At 36.9% G+C, this 24,016-nt stretch overlaps 1 protein-coding gene across 11 annotated transcripts in view; it reads left to right on the forward strand.

The window, feature by feature from the left end:
- Positions 1–24,016, forward strand: part of KIAA0586 (KIAA0586 ortholog) — a 123,413-nt gene that overhangs the window by 82,388 nt on the left and 17,009 nt on the right. For 7 of the 11 annotated variants that reach the window (XR_013521235.1, XM_035260629.3, XM_035260631.3 and 4 more), the window contains 2 exons: positions 1,980–2,134; positions 5,702–5,807. Coding sequence is in view for 9 of the 11 variants with exons in the window: in XM_035260629.3 (XP_035116520.1) it covers positions 1,980–2,134; positions 5,702–5,807 (261 nt within the window). In the remaining 2 variants the exon portion in view is untranslated. Of the gene's footprint in view, positions 1–1,979; positions 2,135–5,701; positions 5,808–8,992; positions 9,112–14,215; positions 14,544–24,016 lie in introns of those variants that run through there. The other 4 variants (XM_078335030.1, XM_054239976.2, XM_035260632.3 and 1 more) reach the window with 4 other exon arrangements.

The raw sequence follows: 24,016 nt of genomic DNA on the forward strand, positions 1-24,016 counted from the left end.
TTTATTTCATTAAGTTGGACTTTGACCTCTGATATCTCTTCTTCTGCTTGAACAATTCGAGTGTTTAAACCTGTGCATACTTCTCGGAGTTCCTGTATTGTATTCTTCAGTTCCATTAATTCACTCATACTCCTCTCTAAGTTGTCTATTCTCAATAGGATTTCATCAAACCTTTTTTCAAAGTTCCTAGTTTCTTTACGTTGGGCTACAACCTGTTCTTTTAAGTCACCGAAGTTTGTTATTATCCATTCCTGAAGAGTGATTCTGTCATCAGGATGCGCTTGTTCTCCATCAAGCCTTGTTCCATTGTCGATGTGGAACTGTGATCACCTTTAGAGGGAGAGGCGTTCTGACTTTGAGTATTCTCAGCTTTTTTACGCTGGTTTCTTCCCGTCATTGTAAATTTATCCTCCTGTGGTCTTTGAATTTACCAACTTTCAGATTAGGTCTCTTGAGTGGACGTCCAGGTTGTTAGTTCCCAGGGCCAGAGCAGCGGCGTTAAAACTTGGTGCTTTTCTGCCCAGGATTCTCCTGTCTGGCTTCCTTCTTGTGTCCAGTAGTAGGCAACTCTGCCTTCCCAGGACTCCAAACCTCGGTCAGAAGGGGAACCCGTCCCGTTTACTCTGCGCCGAGCGCTGCTGCACCGAGGTGCCGTCACAGCAGCTGCGCCGGGCTCTGGTATTGTGCTGGGGGCCCGTGTGGGTCCTCCAAAAGTGTTTACTCTGCTCCGAGAGCTGCCGCCCCGAGGTGCTGGCGGAACTGCTGTGCCGGCCACGAGAGTCACGCTGGCGACCCGTGTGTTTCCTCCACTGGGGGATCTTCTGCTCCGTGAGCAATCAGACTTTGAAAGTGTGGCATCCTCTAGTCCTCCGCGCCTTCCCTGAGAGCTGCAATCTCAGGATGTTAGCGATCGGCCATCTTGGATTGTTCTCCCACTGGGGGATCTCCTGCTCCGTGAGTGACCAGACTTTGTCTGAAAGTGTAGCGTCCTCTAGTTCTCCGCGCCTTCCCTGAGAGCTGCAATCTCGGGATGTTAGCAATCGGCCATCTTGGATCGTTCTCCAAGATTATGTTTTAATGGCCAGGTACTGTGGTTCACCCCTGTAATCTAGCACTTTGGGAGGCCAAGGCAGGTGGATCACAAGATCAAGAGGTCAAGACCATCTGGACAAACTTGGTGAAACCCTGTCTCTACTAAAAATACAAAACTTAGCTGGGCGTGGTGGTGCGTGCCTGTAGTCCTAGCTACTCAGGAGGCTGAGGCAGGAGAATCTCTTGAACCTGGGAGGTGGAGATTTCAGTGAGGGGAGATTGCGCCACTGCCCTCAAGCCTGGCGACAGAGCGAGACTACATCCCCCTCAAAAAAAAAAATACATTTTAGATAGCACTTTGGGAGGCCGAGGCGGGTGGATCACGAGGTCAAGAGATCGAGACCATCCTGGTCAACATGGTGAAACGCCGTCTCTACTAAAAATGCAAAAAAAAATTAGCTGGGCACGGTGGCGTGTGCCTGTAATCCCAGCTACTCAGGAGGCTGAGGCAGGAGAATTGCCTGAACCCAGGAGGCAGAGGTTGGGGTAAACCGAGGTCGCGCCATTGCACTCCAGCCTGGGTATGGAGCGAAACTCCGTCTCAAAAAAAAAAAAAAGAAAGTGTTCTATTGACTCTTAGAAAGGTAAGCAGGAGTATTAAGAGTTTGTACATGGGAAGAAAGCTGCAGATGGACTGCATGGGTAACTTGTTCATTGGAACCTTTACATAGAATATTCCATGGATTTGTTTGAACATAGGTACGTTTTGCATTCTCTCTGAGTTATGGGTTTAATTGCAGTGAAGGCTTGGTCCAGGTGTTTTTGTTTGAAGTGCGCTGCTTTTTCTAATTCAGCAGGTGAGAAATATTCGTAGTTTTAGTTAAGTACTTGTTCATTTTTGAAGATAAATTTAACAATTTAACTTTTTGTTTACATTTTGATAACAGGTGGTATTTATGAAGATTCATATGCTAGTCATGGTCCAATGAGTTTGGGAGAATTGGAGTTGGAGCCAAATTCTAACCTTGTTCTTCCCACAACACTTCTGACAGCACGAGAAAATGATGTTAATTTACTAGTAGCTGCTGAAGAATTTTCTCAGGTACCAAATTAGTAGCACATGTACTTTACTTAAAATGAGAATTGAAACAATATTGCCTTAGCATGTTTTGGCCCATCAGGAGCCAAGCCTCTGGAGTCAGATAGCTTCAAATCATGCCTCCTTTATTTCCTAACTCAAGCCTGAATATAAATTTTAGCTCACCCAAGCTGTGCCCTTGAATACATTACTTAGCCTCTTTTAAGCCTTAATTCCCTCATCTTTAAATTAAAAAATAAAAGTAATGGCCAGGTACAGTGGCTCACACCTGTAATCCCAGCACTCTGGGAGGCTGAGGCAGCTGATTGCTTGAGTCCAGGCATTTGAGACCAGCCTGGGCAATGTAGCGAAATCCTGTCTCTATAAAAATATACAAAAATTAGCCAGTCTCCTGTAGTCCCAGCTACTTGGCAGGCTGGTGGGCAGATTGCTTGTGCCCAGGAGGCAGAGGTTGTGGTGAGCCCAGGTTATGCCACTGCACTCCAACTGGGTGACATAATGAGACTTTTGTCTCAAAAAAATGAATGAATAAATAATACATAAAAATAATATATATAAAAGTAAGGTCACTATTTCACTTATATCTCAGTATCTGCATGCAATACCTAGCTCAGTACATTGCACATAGTAGGTGTTCAGTAAATCTTTATTACATTGAAATTTGTAAAAAGTGTTTCATAAGAAATGTATTGCGTAAGAAATTTTATACTGAGTGAAGCCAATGGCACATGCAATCTTGTGTACTGAAAAAATAGGTTAATTGCTCACCAAGCTGTTAATCTAAAGAATGTTTATTATTAAATAGTTTTTTATTTGTATATTGACAATTCATTACTCATTTTGAACTCATTTATGAATAAGTATTTATTCGTGATATTGTGTAGCAGTACATGTGTTAAGGATGAAACCAAAAAAATATGTAAGATAAAGATTGTTTTTGGAACACATGATTATGTAGGGTTCAGTATTACCAACCTGTGACCAAGTGATGATCAGGAAAAACTAGTTAATAATAAAAAAGTATCTGTTAATAACTTCTGTATAAAAAAATTTTTTTGTGGCCACGATTAGGCAAACATTTCTAGAATATGATACCAAAAGTACTATCTATGAAAAATATTTTTTTTAATTGGTCTTATCAAAAATAAGAACTTCTGTTCTTCAAAACTGTTAAGAGAATTAAAAGGCAAGTCACTGACTGGGAGAAAATATTTACAAATCACTTTTCTGATCAAAGACTTGTATTCAAAATATATAAAGAGCTCGCATAACTCAATATTAAGAAAACAAACAATCCAGTTAAAAAATACACAATAGATTTGGACAAGTACTTTACCCAGAGAAGATATATGAATGGCAAATGAGCACATAAAAAGATTCTCAACAGAGTTAGTCATTAGGAAAATGCAAAATAAAACAATGATCTACCACTACATAGCTATTAGAATATCTAAAATCTAAAAGACTGTCATGCCAAGTGTCAGCAAGGATGTAGAGCAACTGAACTCTCATACTTTGCTGATTGGGAATGCAGAATGATCCAACCACTTTGGAAAAGAGCTTGGCCATTTCTTTAAAAATATACACCCAGCAAATGAACCATGCATTTCACTCCTAGTTTCCCAAGAGAAACTAAAACATATGTTTGCACAAAGACTTGTACATGAATGTTCATACAACTTTATATTTGTATTAGCCCAAAACTGGAAACAACACAAATGTCCGTCAACTAGTGAATGGACAAATTGTGGTATATCCTGTACAGTGGAATATTTAGCAACCAAAAACATGAACTATTAATACAAACAGTAACATGGATGGTTCTTACAAAAGTTATGTTGAGTAAAGAAGCCATACCAAAAAAAAAACCTCATTATTTTACTTATATAAAATTCTAGAAAATGCAAACTTATTTCTAGTAATAGAAAGCATTTCAGTTCTTGAGAAAGTAGGAGATAGAGGTGGGATGGGCAAGAGGGAGAAGATAAAAGGGTGTGAGAAAACTTTTGAGATTGATGGATGTGTTTATTGTATTATCTTGATTGTGGTGATGCTTTCATGGGTTTATACATAGGTCAAAATAGCAAATTGGACACTTTAAATATGTGCAGTTTATAGTCTATTACTTATACCTTAATAAAACTGTTTAAAAATATAAGAATTGCTTCCTCTTAATTGGTGGCTTGTTTTTAGAATAAAACTATAAAGTGTTACCAGAAATATGGGCCTCAGAAAATTCCTTTGTTAGATTTCTTTAGCTAGCAGGGATGTATGGTTAGTAATATAATAGCACACACTTATTTATAGTGCTAGATGCTGTTCTAAGTTTTTTATGTATTTTAACTCATTTAGTCCTTATAACAGCCTAATGAGGTAGTTGTTATTATTATCCTTATTTCATGAATCAGGAAATTGAGGTATTGAGGAGTTAAATAACTTGCCTAAGGTCAAAGCTAGAAAATGCCTTAGCCAGATTTGAACACAGGCAGTTTAGCTCCTGTGTTCACAGCTCTTATTCACTGTGAGTAAGTAAGGAAACCAATTGAGAGGTTCAAAGTGTCAGCAGCCAGAGCCAGAGATAGTCCTAGTACCCATCTTAGAAATAAACACCAAGATAATATTTCCTTCAAGGAAGAAACATACATGACTAACAGCTCTAAACTTGAAAGACCAGAGTGAAAGCTAGTTATTATTACTGCAGCTTAAAGCTACTCATTTTTACCCCTAGATAAAGAGGATGCCTGCTAAAGCTGCAGTGGCCATGTGGACAGATGTTTCAGATTCGTCTCTGGTTGTATTTATTGATAAGGGTCCAGAGATTTCTTTTTAAGCTCCTGTTAAAGGTATCTTTACAGTCAGGAGAAGGGCAAAAATAAATAAAAACAAGAAAAAAAACATGTATCTTATAGCTGTTTTCAGGGGCTTATTCAAAAGTAAGCTCATAAAATAAGGAAGAGAAGAACGAAAAAATCACACACTTTGTGATATATGATTATGAGATTTGTGACTACTGTAGATTTCAAAGTTGATTATGTTGCAGTAAGGGATAGAGATGATAGGGCTTATGATGAAGCATATGTTTCTTGAATGGCAAATGGAGGATAATACCTACTCACACTTCTGAGAATTAAATGGTGTTGCTATATGTAAAAGCTCTTCAAAAATTGCAGTGCATTATGCAGATTTTCATTTTATGCAAAAAATGGTTATATGGAAGAGTTTGCTGCCAAATTAAGTGCTTATCCTGTCTAAATCCATTATATATATATAAAGTAGTTTGATTTATAAGTAGCTCTGAGTTCTCTAATAAAAATAGACAGAATTGACTTGAATGTTTGAAATCTGTATATATGATCCAAGACTTTTAAATTCTTTTTTTTTTACAATGTCTTTTCTTTTGTAATATATACCTCATCACCTATTTATTGGTAGAAGTGCTAATAAATAAATGGCAATAAAAAGCAAGCATATTATTAAAATTTTATATAATAAACACCTGTATATTTTGGCATCTCAGTTTTTTAAGTAACTAAAAAATAATATTATGACCTCATATCTTAAATTATTTAGTATCCACAAAAGCAAAAGCAAAATGTTAAGCAAGTTGAACACAAACCAGAACAAAGTTACCTACGCATTAGAAATAAATGTGATATTGCACCTTCACAGCAACAAGGTAAGACTTGTTTTTTATGTAATAATATAATAGTCTGGATATTGAACAAATATGAGAATTCTCCACTTTTGTATATATCCTACTGCTCTCTAGGTTTTTGTTTTCTCTCGTTTAGTCCATTTTGATGAAGAATCAGTATTGTATTTGACTATAAATTTGTTTGTTCTTTTTACCAGTAAACACTATTTCTAGTGGATTTTTAAAACTCTTAGCTGGTATCTTTCCTTTAACCTTTTAGCTCTTGTTCAGTTGAATACCAAGGTCTTTTTATCTGTAAATAAGTCTGTTTAAAATTATAATATATTAAAGACAGGAATTATGGCTGTTAATATGCTCTGTAAAGCACATTATTTAGTGCGTGGTGATGTTGACCAAGTATAACTTAAAAACAATTGCCTTTCATGTTACATACTATGAAATGGATGAACTTAACTGTTCTTTATCAAATTTGTGTGGTTACCTTTAATTCCACAGTCAGCATTCAAGCATTTTGATATTGTCTTTATGTTTCTAACGTAATTATGGCTTTGTTTGCCATCTTGCTTCTTAATCATTACATTTTATATAACCTAAAATCTGAAATTTGGCAGTAGAAACTAAGATTTTTTCTGTTTAAAAACTTTCTGTCCACAATCCTGGAAGAAGTATTAGGACTATTTTGAGAAGTGGAATTTTTCCTTTTTGCTTTTATAACTGTGATCTTTATTTAATTTTCAAATAATATTTAGTTGAGCAAATACATATTATCGGGTATCGGTATAATTGCAAATGTAACTGTGCATTTGGTGTTTGGAGAAGGACCTAAATGAGAAAGTACTCAAGATAGCAAGATTATGCCACATCGGGTTTAGGTTTTCACTCTTCCATTTGTTTTCTGTTCCCCTCTTGCTCCAACTTTTCAGAACTTTGTCTTGACCTTTTTTTAAAAAAATGTCACCATAGTATGTTAATATTAATGTACTATGGGAAATTGCCTAGAAACTCCTTTCATGGTGATTTGAAAATTATTCACGATGGTATATAGATATGGGCAGATAAATGTTTCTAAGATAATTTTAGGACTTCCTTCATGTTCTTCTACTGAGTGCTCATTCATGAACCACCCTTCACAGTCAGTGATAGTTTTTTAAATTTAGCGTTTTTTAAAAATAATCATTTTTGACATTATAAATAAATTTTATTTTCTTGGGAATATTGTATCTAATGAAATAATTATTTTTCTCAGCTGATAGGAAAATATCTCTGGTAAGATGTTTGCTGGTGGAAGGAAGTTTTATGTGAAAAGGGTTTACAACAGTTGGATTTGATACATTTGAAATGTTTTGCGTTTAATTTTACATCTAATACAAAAATTAGGAGAGCAGACTTATATCAGCCTTGACTAACACAAATAAATGTCAGTGGGCTATAAAGAGAGCATTTTAAATAGAGGCCAAGTCTTTCATTCTATAATTGATACACATCTTCATACTGAAAATTTCTTGAATGAATATGATTGCCTTTGCAAATATAGTCAGTTATGACATTTTTCCCATAGATTTTGTGGGTTTTATTTTTTTTCTCTGATGAAACTTTGAGACATTGCCAAATGTTACAGAAAATAGAAGTCAGAGTGCCAAAATAATTCTCTGGAGCTCTCAGGACTTTGGGTGACCTCGAAGGAATTCAATCCTGTCATACATAGAGACCTTGAAGATAATGAAGGAAATTCACCTTACCACCAGGGAATCAAAGCCACATCTTTTCTAGCAGATAAATGCTTCCAAGAATACTAGAATGCCAATTTTTGGCTATTTCAGGGGGAAGTGTCATGTATTTCACTTTGAAATGTGTAGTAGTTTAATATATGTGTATAAAGAAAGAAGTAGAGCAGCTGTTAAAATGATCATCCATTAAAAAATTAACTGAAGAATGGTAGGACACAGATTCCAGCATGGTATTGCTAGGAACTTAGTAAAACAATTAGTTTTTTTCTCCCTTGATTATTACTTTCAGATTTTAATATAAAAGAGAGGAATTCGTTGTTCTGACAAGTGATCTCTTTGGAGTCTTTAAGAGTAAAATCTTTTCATTTGGTATTGAATTTATTGAGTCTGTCTTTGACCACATGATACCACTTATCTGATTCTATGTGTTATAAGTGTATCTAACAGTTTTATAGTGAAAGCACTCTTTAAAACAGTATTTGAATGGGTCATTTCTATTTCCCCCCTTTGCTGTGCAAATAAATTTTTACTCATCTTTTGCTATGCAAGTTAACGTTCATCATTACAAATGAGAGGCTAGTTTTAAGTCAATTTATTTGTGATAAGCCCAGGAACAATTAAATTCTATAAAGCAATGTATTAAAATAGTACACTTTAAATATTATTTTTCTTCTTTTTTTCCCTTTAAATTTGAAGACCATCATAATAAATTACCATTACAAAGTCAAACATACTATATGCTACTATCAGTCAATGGGGAAAAAAATAAGTCATATGTTTTGTGGTAAGATGCTATGAAAGACTAGATTGTCAAATTTGCTTAAAAAATCTCAGCAGTTTTCAGTTTTCTTATTTGTAGATTATACATGTTACTCAGAAAATAAGTTTCAAAGTGCTAAAAGTAATAGGTGTAATTGCTGTTATTTGTCAAAATCAGTTTACCTTTTTGTGGGAAATACAGAATCACAAATATTTCCTTCTGGCATTATGTCCCAAGTTAAATTTCTAGCCAGTTTAGAACCTTTTATACCTCATATAATGGTGACAGTGACTTTAAATATGTGAGCATTAAAAAATTCAAAGCTTACATAGTATTAGAAGCTGTTTCTGACCATGTATGCAGATAATTTTTCTTCTTTAATAAAATGGTACTTTTTTTGCCTTTGTATTTGAAATTTAGCTAAATTACAATAGCTATTACAATTGACCTTAGTCATTTCAAAACCATAGTTAAAAGGGTTTTAAGTTGACTTTTAAAAAATCTTAAGGTGTGATATGGATTTCAAAACCATGTGTGTGGATCTCTGATAGGGAGGGGTTGAAGCACAGACTAGTAAGTCTGTCAAAAATCTGTGAGTCCAAATGTGTAATAAGCATTGTCTGAATATGTGTTTTCCATAAATCCATGCTATTAGTGATTAACAAAAAATAAATTCACTTTGAAATGTTGCTAAATTTGGGAATTTTCTTTCCACCTAGGATGAGGAAATTGGAAAGAATGTCACTTTCACCCTAAATATAATAAAATGTCAGATAAACTAAAGAATCATAACATTTCTTGAACTCATCAGAGAGCTTCTGATGCAGAGCAACTAAGTAGCCTAAAGTCCAAGAAAATGCAGACTCCTCCAAAAAGAGATGAGACACAAGCACTGTCTCACTTGTGATAGAGCACAGTCTCAGGAAGAAACACCAGGCACCAATCAAGCAGATAAGAAGTATTTGGCTAAACTTTTTAGGTGGGTTGCTAAAGGCCAAGTATAGAACCATTGGTAGTCACATATACAAGCGGAGTTCACATGCACTTCTAGGCTTCTTCTGCACAGGCCTCTAAAGAAAGATTTGGGAAAAGGCAGAGGTTCTCCTTCACTGGTGCAGGCCTGAATGAAGGGAGTGACTGTCACTGCCAGAAAGACAGGATGCCCCACTTTGACACTTCTCCTGTAAGAACAAAAGCCTCAAGTCACTGAGGAAGGGGCAGCACATTTGTTATTTCCAGGGTATAGGTGAAAACCTATTGTGGCTGGGTAAAGGATAAAGGAAAAAAAAGAATCCACTCCTCGGGGAGAAGAAGAAAATAGTCTTGGTCCCACAATCTTTTATCAGCACTATTAGAAGTTTTTTATTGTTGGGAGAGTGGTTGGAAACAGTCCTGAACAAAACTTGCCAAAGGGACAAGGCAGAATTTAAAATGTCAGTTTTCTCCAAATTGATCTATAGATTCAGTGCAATCTCAAAAAAATTCCAGCAGGGAGTTTTAGGTAGAAGTTGACAAGCGGAATCTAAAACCCATAAGAAAATGCAGAGGACCTAGAATAGCGAAAATAACTTGAAAAGAAAAGTAAAGTTGGAAGATGATACTGTATAACTCTAATACTTATTATAAAGCTACAGTAATCAAGACAGTGGGGTATTGGCATAAATATCAATGGGATAGAATAGAGAATTCAAAAAAAGTCCACACATTTATGATGAGTTGATAAATTGAGTTCTACAAATGGGAAAGACAATTCAATGGATAAAGGATAATCTTTTCAACAAATGATGTTTCGACAGAGCTCATCTCTATATAGAAAAATGAACCTCAATCTATATTTCACAAACATATGCAAAAATGAGCTCAAAATGGATCATAAATCTAAATGTAAAGCCTAAATGTTATAGAAGAAAATATAGGAGAAAATCATTGTGACCTTTGGCTGGGCAAACATTTGTAAGATATTGCAGAAACTTGATAATTGGATTTCATCAAAATAAAAATTTCTGTTCTTCAAAAGACAGCATTAAGAGTGAAAATGGACAAACCACAGACTGGAAGAAAATATTTTCAAATTTGCTTTCTAATGTAGTTATGTCCAGAATATATTTTTAGACCTTACAAAACTCAACAGTAGAAAAACAAACCCAATTTTTAAAATAGATAAAAGATTTGAACAGATACTTCACCAGAAAAAGATATTTAGATGGCAAATAAGCACATGGAAAATTGTTCAACATTATTAGTAATTGGAAAGATGCAAATTAAAAATTAGATACCACTGAATACCCATTAGGTTGACCAAAATCAAGGAAACTGATACTGCCATGTATTGGTGAGGATGTAGATAAATTCTAACGCTGATACATTGCTGGTGGGAATGCAGAATGTAACATACACCTTGGAAAACCGTTTGACAGTTTCTTATAAAATTAAACACAAATTTATCATATGACTCAGCAGAATATTTTCTATGTATTCACTCAAGAGAAATGAAGACTTACTTTCACACAAAACCAGTACTCAAAAATTTTTTAGCAGTTTCATTTATAATTACCCAAAACTGGAATCAACCAAAATGTCATTCAACAAGTAAATGAATAAACAATCTATGTGGTACATCCATACAGTGAAATAGTTCTCAGCAATGAAAAGACATGAACTACTGATACACACACAGCAGCACAGATGAATCTCAATTGTATTATATGTAGTGAAAGAAGTTAAATTTAAAAGGCTGCATACTGTATGGTTCCATTTATGTGACATTTTGGAAAGGGCAAAACTATAGATATGGAGAACAGGTCAGTGGTTGCCTCAAAGCAGAGTTTGACAACAAATGACAAGAAGAAACTTTTTTCCATTTGGATGGAAATATTCTATATTGTAATTAGGGTAGTGTCTATACAACTATGAATTTTTCAATGGTTAATCTTGTTATAACTTTATACTTCAGTAAAATAATGTACATATTACTGAGTTTGTGACACTTCTTTTGCTTATTATAAATTTTCTTTTTTTTTTTTTTTTTAAGTAGAGTCAGGGTTTCACTATGTTGGCCAGGCTGGTCTCGAACTCCTGACCGCATGATCTGCCCACCTTGGCCTCCTAAATTGCGGGGATTACAGGCATGAGCCACTGAGCCTGGCCACTTATTATGAATTTTCTTAATTAGCTTGTACTAAAAGCTTATCATTTTGGAAGGTATAAAAAGTTTTGTTGTTAAAAGGTATGTAAATATGATACTGTATTACATTTATTTACTCTTACATCTTTTTCTTCTATTAACAGGAGATAGTTTGACATATTTTACAATACATTATATCTTCAATACAATGTAAACTGGATTTTTAGGTGTTTAAAAACACATTCCATTTACACTAAAGGTCTGAAACATTTATGTTTTGTAATTAATAGTGACTAATGAAAAACAAAGAAAAAGTTTTATGTGCTAATAAATTTACAGTAGAAATACTCTTGTTTAAATTTTTTTTTAGATTTCAGAAAGGGAAGAACTGTCATCTCAAAAACTTGTGTTTTATACTGGCACATTCAATATAATGTGTAATCAACCCAGCTCAACTCAATAAACATTAATTGAGGCCCCTCCACACTCTACGCTTCTAAGTATCGATGCCTTTCTGCATTATCTTCCTTCCACCCAGAGTTTCCTTCTCTTCCCACTTTTATTTGCCTACAAATTACTTATTCTTCAACATTCAGCTCCATCTTTTTGAGTCCTTACTGAACCTCCAATTGGAAACGTCTTACTCATTTTAACCCACTCTCTTCCCCTAGCTCTTCTCTGCCTTGAACATAGTTACAATCTTAACAATAGTTTTTGGCTAGGTACAGTGGCTCACACCTGTAATCCCAGCATTTAGGGAGGCCCAGGTGGGTGGATCACTTGAGGTCAGGAGTTTGAGACCAGCCTGGCCAACACGGTGAAACCCTGTCTCTGCTAAAAATACAAAAATTAGCTGGGTATGGTGGCACATGCCTGTAGTCCCAGCTACTTGGGAGGCTGAGACATGAGAATTGCTTGAGCCTGGGAGGTGGAGGTTGCAGTGAGCTGAGATCATACCAGTGCACTCCAGCTTGGGCAACAGAGTGAGACTGTCTCAAAGCAAAAACAAAAACAAAACAAAAAACAAAAATAGTTTTCATTTACCAGAAGCTTGCTAGGTATGTTCCTATTATTTCATTTATTCCTCACAATACCATCCTAGGTAGGGAGTTTTGTTTGTTTGTTTTATAGAGACAGAGTCTCACTGTCACACAGGCTGGAGTGCAGGGGTATGATTATAGTTCATTGCATCCTCAACCTCCTGGGGTCAAGCAATCCTCCTGCCTCAGTTTCTGAGTAGCTAGGGCAACAGGTGTGTGCCATCATGCCTGCCTCAGGTAGTTTTATTCCTGTTTTACCATAGAGAATAAGATTCATGAATGTTAACTAATTTTCCCAAAGCACACAATTTACAAAATGAAGATCTGGAAATCCAGCACAGATAGACTTGATTGCAAAGCTGATGCTCCTTTCCTTGTGTAATACTATTTATTGAATAAGCATTTAATGAATATTTATTGTGTGACTTAACAGCTTGTTAACGAGCTGCCTTTATCATCTCTATATTCCCCAGACTGATTATGTAATATTCCAAAGAAAGTGATATATGGGATAGTTTTGTGACTTGTTTTTAAGATATGTTATTTGTTTCTTATTTAAGAGAGCTTGTTTCCCAGTGTAACACTGTGGTGATCAGTAAATATTTGTTCATGGAATTGAATGTGATGATTACATCATTTGCTATTAACCCCAAACAACACTTAATTCTGTTATTTAGTAATAAGATGGAAGAAGGAAGGGAAGAGAAAAATGAGAATATTTCATTACAATCATTTTTCCATTACTGACTCTTTTTAATGTAGACAGTCTTGCAAACAGCCACAGTGGAATAATCTAAAGTGATTTTTATTTGCTTTTCCAAAAGATTGATTTCTTTTATGATATTAACATAAATTTTTATTCTTTGAGGACATAATAGTTGAACAGAGGGTAGTGGCAACTGATAATATGACCAAGGGTGGGGAAAATTAAATCAGCTTAGATATTAGTTCATGGGCAATCTTTTGAACTTTAGATGAGAGAGAAAAATAGTGTGGGCATTCATTCACTCTTTTTTTAAAGTTGAGATATTAATCACATACTGTAAAATTCTCCCTTTTAAATTCTCATTGGTTTTTTATATATTCAAAAGTTGCCGAATTATCTTCACTTTCTAATTCTAGAAATTTTCTTAGGGTAATAAAAAGAAACTCCATATCTATTAGTAATTATTCTCCATTCTGCCCTCCTCAACCCCATCCCTGGCATCCACTAATCTACTTTCCCTATGGATTTCCCTATTCTGGACATTTCATATAAGTGGAATCATATAAGATGTAGTTTTTCTGTTTGGCTTCTTTCACTTAATGTTTCTTTTTTCTTGTTGAGACGGAATCTAGCTGTGTCACCCAGGCTGGAGAGCAGTGGCATGATCATGGCTCACTGCAGCCTCCGACCTCCTGGGCTCCAGGAGTTTTCCCACCTCAGCCTCCTGAGTAGCGGGGACTGCAGGTGTGTGCCACCACACCCAGCTAATTTTGTTTTCATTTTTTTAGAGACATGGTCTGACTCTGTTGTCCAGGCTGGTCTCGAACTCCTGAGTTCAAGCAATCTGCCTGCCTCGGCCTCCCAAAGTGCAGGGATTACAAGTGTTAGCCACTGCATCTGGCAACATAATGTTTTCAAGGTCCATTTATGTTGTAGCAGATATCATTACTTTATTCCTTTTTATATTCCATTGTGCATTCATTCTTAGTCTTTTTTACCATCTCTTTACATAAAGTACCATAGAAAGTGCTGTGGACCTAGAAAGGGATAAAACAAAGCATTTGCTCTCTAGGGATAAAAAGAAGAAAGGAGGTCATTTTGTGAAGAGATGAAGATTGACAGGTTGTGGCTACCTTGCCAACCTCAAGCAGCAGTCCTCTTCTCCACATAGAACCCGGAAGTAGGAGTTTCAGAATCGAATCTCTTCTCTCTCCCCACTCCTGTGAGATTTTTTTGATCTTCAGCTTCAGTTTCTGCTTTGAGAGAAATTTTATCATCAAATGCAATGGCCAACAACATTACTGACAAGACAGATCCTCCATCCATGAACTTCATGTGTTCACTGGAAATCTCAACACACTTGTGCTCAAGAAATCTGATGTGGAGGCAATCTTTTTGAGGTATGACAAAATTGTAGGTTGTTCTGTTCATAAGTGCTTTGCCTTCATTCAATATGTTAATACGAGAAATGCCCGGGCTGCTGTAGGCAGAGATGTACGGCTCCTCTTTTGACTTGGACCATGTCTTTTAATGCGATTATTATGATAGGATGTGCAGTTACCCAGCACGTGTTCCTCCTCCTCCTATTGCTTGGGTTGTAATGCCCTTGAAACATCAGCATGTATCAGGAAACACCTCACAAAGGAACAAAAGTGGGCTCTTCCAAGTCTGGAAAGTTGAAAGGAGATGACCTTCAGGCCGTTAAGAAGGAATTGACCCAGATAAAAATAAGTGGATTCTCTCCTGGAAAACCTGGATAAAATGGAAAAGGAATAGGAAACCAGCAGTAGAGATGAAGCATGATAAGTTAGAAGAGGAGAAGAGCAGTAGAGACTAATGTGAAGATGGAGTCTAAGGTAGGTGCATACGACTTTGCTGAGAAGGGGGACCTACTGGATGATGATGATGATGATAATGAAGAAGGGGGATGACCAGCTGGAGTTGATCAAGGATGATGAAAAAGAGTCTGAGGAAGAAGAGGATGACAGAGACAGTGCCAGTGGCAAAGATGACTCTTAAGCACATAGTAGGGTTTAGAAGTCTTATCCCATTATTTCTTTACCTAGGCACTTGTCTAAGTTCAGATTTTTCACCAGATCCACTCCCCTAGTATCTTCAGCACATGCTCACTGTTCTCCCCATTCTTGTCCTTCCCATGTTCATTAATTTATATTAATTTATATTGCCCTGTGCCTATTCCCATTTTCACTTCCTTTGATACTCCTAGTAGTTTTGTTAAGTCTTACCCTGTAATTTTTGCTTTTAATTTTGATACCTCTTTATGACTTAACAATAAAATGGATGTATGGTTTTTATCAACTGCCTCCAAAATAATCTCTTGTTATACAAGGAGTACAGTTCTTTTCATTCACACATAAGTTCAATAGTTGCTTCCTTAACTGCAAAGGCAGTATCTCCTTTAGGTGAGTAGCTCCTGGAAGCAGCTTTGAGTTAGAAGGTATTACACCCCCACATTAGTGTGCTGTGTGGGGCAATACAACACAAATGTAACAGTGTATTTTTATGAATGAGAGTTGGCATGTCAAATGCATCCTCTGGAAAAAATAATTAGTTATAGTCTTAAGATTTGTTTTCTAAAGTTGATACTGTGGGTTATTTTTGTGAACAGCCTGATGTTTGGGACCTTTCTTCCTCAAAATAAACAAGTCCTTATTAAACCAGGGGGAGAAAAAGAAGAAAGGGGTAGTTGAGAAGAAGAATTTCTTTAAAACACTGCATCTCAGAAATAATTTGTTAGAATACTATTAAATATGAAAAGACAAACAACTTTCTATAATTATACTGTCAACTTGTCACTTTTTTCTTGTAGTGCTGAAAAATAAACATGTGGCTACAAGTGTGTTAGGTCAACTTGCATATTATACCTTTCTTACATTTTATGTGAGGATGTTTGGATGAGGGAGGCATAATCCATATGAGAAAAAATATTTCTCTGACACAATAATGGATTTTAAAACATAGGTGATTATTTTAACTGTTCTTATAGAATATATGTATGCATATCTATCTATATATAATATCTATATTTATATCATATATGTATAATCAAAGAGACAAAAGTACATAACTAAGGATGATCCCTCAGGATGAGCAAAATGCATAAAGGATTGACATGGAAAATCTGTTAAATAAGACATTGAATATTATGCAGGATTTCTCTAACATTTTTACTTGTTGGTACTAAAAGTAATTTCCTTTTCAATGTAGAAGTATTTTAATTGTGGAAATTGTTTAATTTCCTTTTTGTGGAATTAATTATACACTGTGAATGGAGAGCTTGGATTTTTCTCATCTTTTAGACATTAAACACATCTCACCAAAATCATACACTAGGATTGTTTTGAAGACTTGCCAACATTCCGAAAACCTCTTCAACCCTTTCATTGTTCTTAGCCAGATTTCCTGAAACTTGACTTTAAAGTTTTTATTATGATTCTTAAAATAGAAATCAAATTGATATAAAATATAATTTAAACTATTAGATCAATTAGTAGCCTTTTTTATTCAATAGTGATTACAAATAATTTAACCTTATAATCCCAGCGGTAAATATAGATTTGATAAAAATCTTCACATTTTAATACTTAAGAATTGGGAGCAGAAGAAGCATCTCCAGTTCAACAGAACCAAAGGTTGTAATTACGATTAGGAGTCGCATCTGATCTTACTTCTTGTTGAATATTATTATTATTATAGAGATGGGATCTTGTTATATTGCCTAGGCTGGTCTTGAGCTCTTGGACTCAAGTGATCCTCCCATCTCATCCTCCCAAAGTGCTGGGATTACAGGCATGAGCCACCACTCTTGGCTCAGTATTATTTTTATTATACCACAATGCCCTCCAAATTAGCTGCAAGTTGCTGTATTACAAATGTTACTCTTTTAATCAACCTAGTAATGATTTACTTAATTTTTTAGTTATTTTAATTTTATGTAAATTAGGCAGACTATTCCACTAAACCAAGTCTACCCTTTTTGTTCATACAATGAAAATAAAAAGAGAAGCTTATTTCAATTCAGAATACATTACCCTGGAGAGTTTGTATAAATTCAGGTCAGAGCTATAGCTACACAGCCATCCAGTATCATAAAAAAGCAATTCATCAATGAGTGATCTCTCAATTCAGAAGTGAGTATTCTTAATGTATGGCTATGAGAAACTGTTCTTTTATGATATTTTCATTAAAAACTTGATTGAAAACTAAAATAAATAAATTAGAGAAGTAATATAATCTTACTATACATGTAGGATGAACTACTAGATTGTTAGTCTCTGATACAGTATTTTTCAAACTTTAACAGATTTAAAATTCTCCTGGAGTACTTATGTATTAATAAAATGCAGATCCTAAACTGAATGTTTGCTTGAAGTGGGGTCTGGAATTGTGAACATTAAATTAGTACCCCTGGTTATTCGGATGCAGAAGAGGAAGGACTGCCCTTTGAGAAACACTGCTTAAGGACTCCAGTTGTTTTTGATGATTCTTTTCTTCTATTTAGAATTAGAAGTACTTTGGAGGCAAATGACATGAGCTCAAATTCTAGCTCATCTATTTACTAGTTGGTGATCCTGTAATATATTACAAATATCTCATTATGGTAATTAAAGACATAAGATACACTTACAGTAGAACCTGACATATTTTAAGAGCTATAAGTGTTAGCTTTGTTCACTGCAACCTCCACCTCCTGTGTTCAAGCAGTTCTCCTGCCTCAGCCTCCCGAGTAGGTGGGACTACAAGTGCACGCCACCATGCCCAGCTAATTTTTGTATTTTTAGTAGAGATGGGGTTTCAGTCTCTTGACCTTGTGATCCACCTGCTTTGGCCACCCAAAGTGTTGGGAATACAGGCATGAGCCACTGTGCCTGGCCCTAAAAGTGTTAGCTTTTATTAGCATGACTGTTTCTCTTCTTTTTGAATACCCATGTTATAATCAGCTCTCCTTTAACAGATAGAATTGAATCTATATTTGTCCTAAGCCTTAAAGGATGCTGGTGAGGAAATGCTAAAGATGGTACATGTTCTATATAGTGTTAGGGAGATAACAAAATTGTTTCTCTTCAGTGAATATTTAAGATTATATGTATAAGATATATCTTAGGGACCTGGGCAAGATGACTGAATAGGAAAAGCTCTGGTGTACAGCTCCCAGCGAGATCAACACAGAAGGTGGGTGATTTCTGCAATTCCAACTGAGGTACCCAGTTAATCTCATTGGGACTGGTTAGACAATGGGTACAGCCCACAGAGGGTGAACAGAAGCAGAGTGGGGTGTTGCTTCACCCAAGAAACACAAGGGGTTAGGAACTTCCTCCCACAGCCAAGAAACTGTGGCCAGATACTACGCTTTTCCCACAGTCCTCGCAACTCGCAGACCAGGAGATTCCCTTGGGTGCCTACACCAACAGGGCCCTGGGTTTCAAGCACAAAACTTGGCAGCCAGACTGCTTCTCTAGATTCCTCCTCTCTGGGCAGGACATCTCTAAAAGAAATAAAACTCCCATCTCCCTGGAACAGTGCACCTGGGAGAAGGGGCAGCTGTGGGCACAGCTCCAGCAGACTTAAACATTCCTGCCTGTTGGCTCTGAAGAGAGCAGCAGATCTCCCAGTACAGTGCTCAAGCTCTGCTAATGGACAGACTGCCTCCTCAAGTGGATTCCTGATACCAGTGCCTCCTGACTGGGAGATACCTCCCAACAGGATGTGACAGGCACCTCATACAGGAGAGCTCTGGCTGGCCTCTGGCAGGTGCCCCTCTGGGAAGAAGTTTCCAGAGGAAGGAACAGGCTGTAATCTTTGCTGTTCTTCAGCCTCTGCAGATGATACCAAGGCAAGTAGGGTCTGGAATGGACCTCCAGCAAACTCCATCAGACCTGCAGCAGAGGGGTTTGACTGTTGGAAGGAAAACTAACAAACAGAAAGGAATCACATAAAAATCAACAAAAAGGACATCCATGCAGAAACCCCATCCGAAAGTCCCCAACATCAAAGACCAAAGATAGATAAATCCATGAAAACGAGGGGGAAAAAACAGCTCAAAAAGGCTGAAAATTCCAAAAACCAGAACACCTCTTCTCCTTCAAAGATTCACAACTCCTCACCAGCAAGGGAATAAAACTGGATGGAGAATGAGTGATGAATTATTTTTTATTTTTATTTTTTGAGGAAGGGAGAGATGAAGGAAGGGAGGAAGGGGGGAGGGAGGGAGGGAAAGAGGCAAGGGAAGGAAGGAATTCAAGCAATGAGAGAGACATTGCCGACCTGGATCTAGAGGTTTACAAGTTGATTTCTTTTTTTTTGAGTGAAGGAAAGAAGAAAAAAATGAGTAAAGGAGAGGAAGAAAGAGGAAGAGAAAGAGGGAGAGTGAGTGGAAATATTGCTTTATTCTTTAAAAAAACATGGGTATTAATAATGGCCAATCAATGTTTCATTTAAACCTATGAGTACGTGTGATGTGGTATTGACTAGAATGTTTATTTTGTGTATTTGAAGTGGAGAGCTTATAAATATTTATTAAGTTTACTTGGTTCCGGATCTGATTTCGAGTCCTTGATATCCTTATTAATTTTCTGTCTCATTGTGTCTAAGTCTCTATGTATCTGGGTGTTAGGATCGTTAGCTCTTGTTGTTGCATTGATCCTTTTATCACTATATCTTTGTTGCTTTAAAATCTATTTTATCCGATACAAGAATTGCAACTCCTGCTTTTTATTTATTTATTTATTTATGCTCTCCATTTGGTTGGTAAATCTTTCTCCATCCCTTTGTTTTGAGTCTTTGTGTATCCTTGCCTGTGAAACAGGTCTGGATGTAACATGCCGTTGGGTTTTGGCTGTGTCTTTTGATTGGGGGATTTAGTCGATTTAAATTTAGGGTTACTGCCCTTTGATGTTAACTGGCTGTTTTATCCATTTGTTGGTGTAAATTCTTCTTTATGTTGGTGCTCTTTACTTTTTGGCATATTTTTAGAAAGGCTAATACTGGTTGTTTCTTTCTGTGTGTAATGCTTCTTTCAGAAGCTCTTGTAAAGCAGGCCTGGTGGTAATAAAATCTCTGAGTTCTTGCTTGTTCATAAAAGATTTTATTTTTCCTTCAGTTGTGAAGCTTAGTTTGGCTGGATATGAAATTCTGGGCTGAAGGTTCTGTTCTTTGAGGATGTTGAATATTGGCCCCCACTCTCTTCTGGCTTGTAGAGTTTCTGCTGAGAGATCTGCTGTAAGTCTGATTGGCTTCCCTTTGTGGGTAACCTGACCTTTCTCTCTGGCTGCCCTTAGTATTTTCTCCTTCATTTCAGCCCTAGTGAATCTAACGATTATGTGCCTTGGGGTTGCTCTTCTTGAGGAATATCTCTGTGGTGTTCTCTGTATTAGCTGGGGTTGAATATTGACCTGCTTTGCTAGTTTAGGAAAATTTTCCTGAATAATTTCCTGAAGGGTATTTTCCATCTTGGATTCATTCTCTCCGTCGCATTCAGGTACACCTATCAAACGTAGATTTGGTCTTTTCACATAGTCCCACATTTCTTGGAGACTTTGCTCATTCCTTTTTATCCATTTTTCTCTAATCTTTTCTTCACGTTTTATTTCATTAAGTTGGACTTTGACCTCTGATATCTCTTCTTCTGCTTGAACAAGTCGAGTGTTTAAACTTGTGCAAACTTCTTGGAGTTCCTGTATTGTATTCTTCAGTTCCATTAATTCACTCATACTCTCTCTAAGTTGTCTATTCTCAATAGGATTTCATCAAACTTTTTTTCAAAGTTCCTAGTTTCTTTACGTTGGGCTACAACATGTTCTTTTAACTCACCGAAGTTTGTTATTATCCATTCCCTGAAGCGATATTCTAGCATTGGGATGCGCTCGTTCTCCATCAAGCCTTGTTCCATTGTTGTTGTGGAACTGTGATCATCTTTAGAGGGAGAGGCGTTCTGACTTTGAGTATTCTCAGCTTTTTTACCCTGGTTTCTTCCTGTCATTGTAAGTTTATCCTCCTGTGGTCTTTGAATTTACCAACTTTCAGATTAGGTCTTTTGAGTGGGCGTCCAGGTTGTTAGTTCCCAGTGCCAGAGCAGTGGCGTTAAAACTGATGGTGCTTTTCTGCCCAGGATTCTGTCTGCCTTCCTTCTTGTGTCCGTAGTAGGCGACTCTGCCTTCCTGGGGCAAACCTCGATCAGAAGGGGAGCCGGTCCCGTTTACTCTGCGCCTCTGCGCCGAGCGCTGCCGCGCTGAGGTGCCGTCACAGCCACTGCGCCGGGCTCTGGTGTCGTGCTGGGGGCCCTTGTGGGTCCTCCGAACCTGTTTACTCTGCTCCTAGAGCTGCCGCGCCAAGGCGCCGGTGGAACCACTGAGCCGGCCATGAAAGTTGCGCTGGCAACCCGTGTGATTTCTCCACTGGGGATCTTCTGCTCTGTGAGCGACCAGAATTTGTCTGAAAGTGTGGTGTCCTCTAGTTCTCTTTGCCTTCACTGAGAGCTGCAGTCCTGAGATGTTAGCGATGGGCCATCTTGGATCGGTCTCGAGTAATGAATTGTTAAAGCAGGCTTCAGAAGGTGGGTAATAATGCCAGGAGCATGTTCTAACCCAATGCAAGGAAGCTAAGAACCTTGAAAAAAAGGTTAGAGGAATTGCTAACTAAAATAACCAATTTAGAGAAGAATATAAGTGACCTGATGGAGCCGAAAAACACAGCATGAGAATTTCTTGAAGCATGCACAAGTATCAGTAGCCGAATCAATCAAGCAGAAGAAAGGGTACCAGAGATTGAAAATCAACTTAATGAAATAAAGCATGAAGACAAGATAAGAGAAAAATGAATGAAAAGGGATGAACAAAGCCTCCACGAAATATGGGTCTATGTGAAAAGACCAAACCTACATTTGATTGGTGTACCTGAAAGTGACAGGGGAATGGAACCAAGTTGGAAAACACTCTTCAGGATATTATCCAGGAGAACTTACCCAACCTAGTAAGACAGGCCAACATTCAAATTTAGGAAATACAAAGAACACCACAAAGATGCTCCTTAAGAGGAGCAACCCCCAGACACATAATCATCAAATTCACCAAGGCTGAAATGAAGAAAAAAATGTTAAGGGCAGCCAGGGAGAAAGGTCAGTTACCCACAAAGGGAAGCCCATCAGACTAGTAGTGGATCTCTCTGCAAGAAACCCTACAAACCAGAAGAGAGTAAAGGCCTTTCTTAAAGAATTTTCAACCCAAAATTTCATATCTAGCCAAACTAAGCTTCATAAGTGAAGGACAAATAAAATCCTTTACAGACAAGCAAATGCTGAGAGATTTTGTCACCACCGGGCCTGCCTTACTGGAGCTCCTGAAGAAAGCACTAAACATGGAAAGGAAAAACTGGTACCAGTCACTGCAAAAACTTACCAAATTGTAAAGACCATTGCCACTGTGAAGAAACTTCATCAGGCTGGTCTGAAGGTAGTGAGTTATCTCAATTGATTGTTCACAGTCAGTTACAGATCTTCTCACTACTGCACTTGACTAGTCTAAAAAAAAAAAAAAGAAAGAAAGAAGAAACTGCATCAACTAATGGGCAAAATAACTAGCTAGCATCACATACAAATGGAAAAATGTTCCATGCTCGAGGATAGGAAGAATCAATGTTGTGAAAATGGCCATACTACCCAAAGTAATATATAGATTCAGTCCTATCCCCATCAAGCTACCATTGACTTTCTTCACAGAATCAGAAAAAAACTACTTTAAATTTCATATGGAACCAAAAAAGAGTCCATATAGCCAATACAGTTCTAAGCAAAAAGAAAAAGCTGAAGGCATTATGCTACCTGACTTCAAACTATACTACAAGGCTACAGTAACCAAAACAGCATGGCACTTGTACCAAAACAGATATGTAGACCAATGGAACAGAACAGAGACCTCAGAAGTGACATCACTCATCTGCAACCATTTGATCTTTGACAAACCTGACAAAAACAAGCAACAGGGAAAGGATTACCTATTTAATAAATGGTTTTGGGAAAACTGGCTAGCCATATACAGAAAACTGAAGCTGGACCCCTTCCTTACACCTTATAAAAAAAATTAACTCAAGATGGATTAAAGACTTAAGTGTAAGGACTAAAACCATAAAACCCTAGAAGAAAACTTAGGCAATACCATTCAGGACATAGGCATGGGCAAAGACTTTATGATTAAAAAACCAAAAGCAATGGCAACAAAAGCAAGATTGACAAACAGGATCTAATTAAACCAAACAGCTTCTGTACAGCAAAACAAACCATCATCAGAGTGAACAGGCTACCTGCAGAATGGGAGAAAATTTTTGCAATCTATCCATCTGACAAAGGGCTAATATCCAGAATCTACAAAGAACTTAAACAAATTTACAAGAAAAAACCCCATCAAAAGGTGGGCTAAAGATATGAACAGACACTTCTCAAAAGAAGACATTTATGTGGCTAATAAACATAGGAAAAAAAGATCATTGTCACTGGTCATTAGAGAAATTCAAATCAAAACCACAATGAGATACTATCTCATGGCAGTTAGAATGGTGATCATTAAAAAGTTAGGAAACAATAGATCCTGGAGAGGGTGTGGAGAAAGAGGAATGCTTTTTCACTGTTGGTGGGAGTGTAAATTAGTTCAACCATTGTGGAAGACAGTGTGGCGATTTCTCAAGGATCTAAAACCAGAAATACCATTTGACCCAGCAATCCCATTACTGGTTGTATACCCAAGGATTATAAATAATTTTACTATAAAGACGCATGCACATGTATGTTTATAGCAGCACTGTTCACAATAGCAAAGACTTGGAACCATCCCAAATGCTAATCAATAATGGACTGGATAAAGAA

The sequence above is a fragment of the Callithrix jacchus genome, chromosome 8, assembly GCF_049354715.1.
Source record: "Callithrix jacchus isolate 240 chromosome 8, calJac240_pri, whole genome shotgun sequence".
In the NCBI taxonomy this organism is placed as follows: Eukaryota; Metazoa; Chordata; class Mammalia; order Primates; family Cebidae; genus Callithrix; species Callithrix jacchus.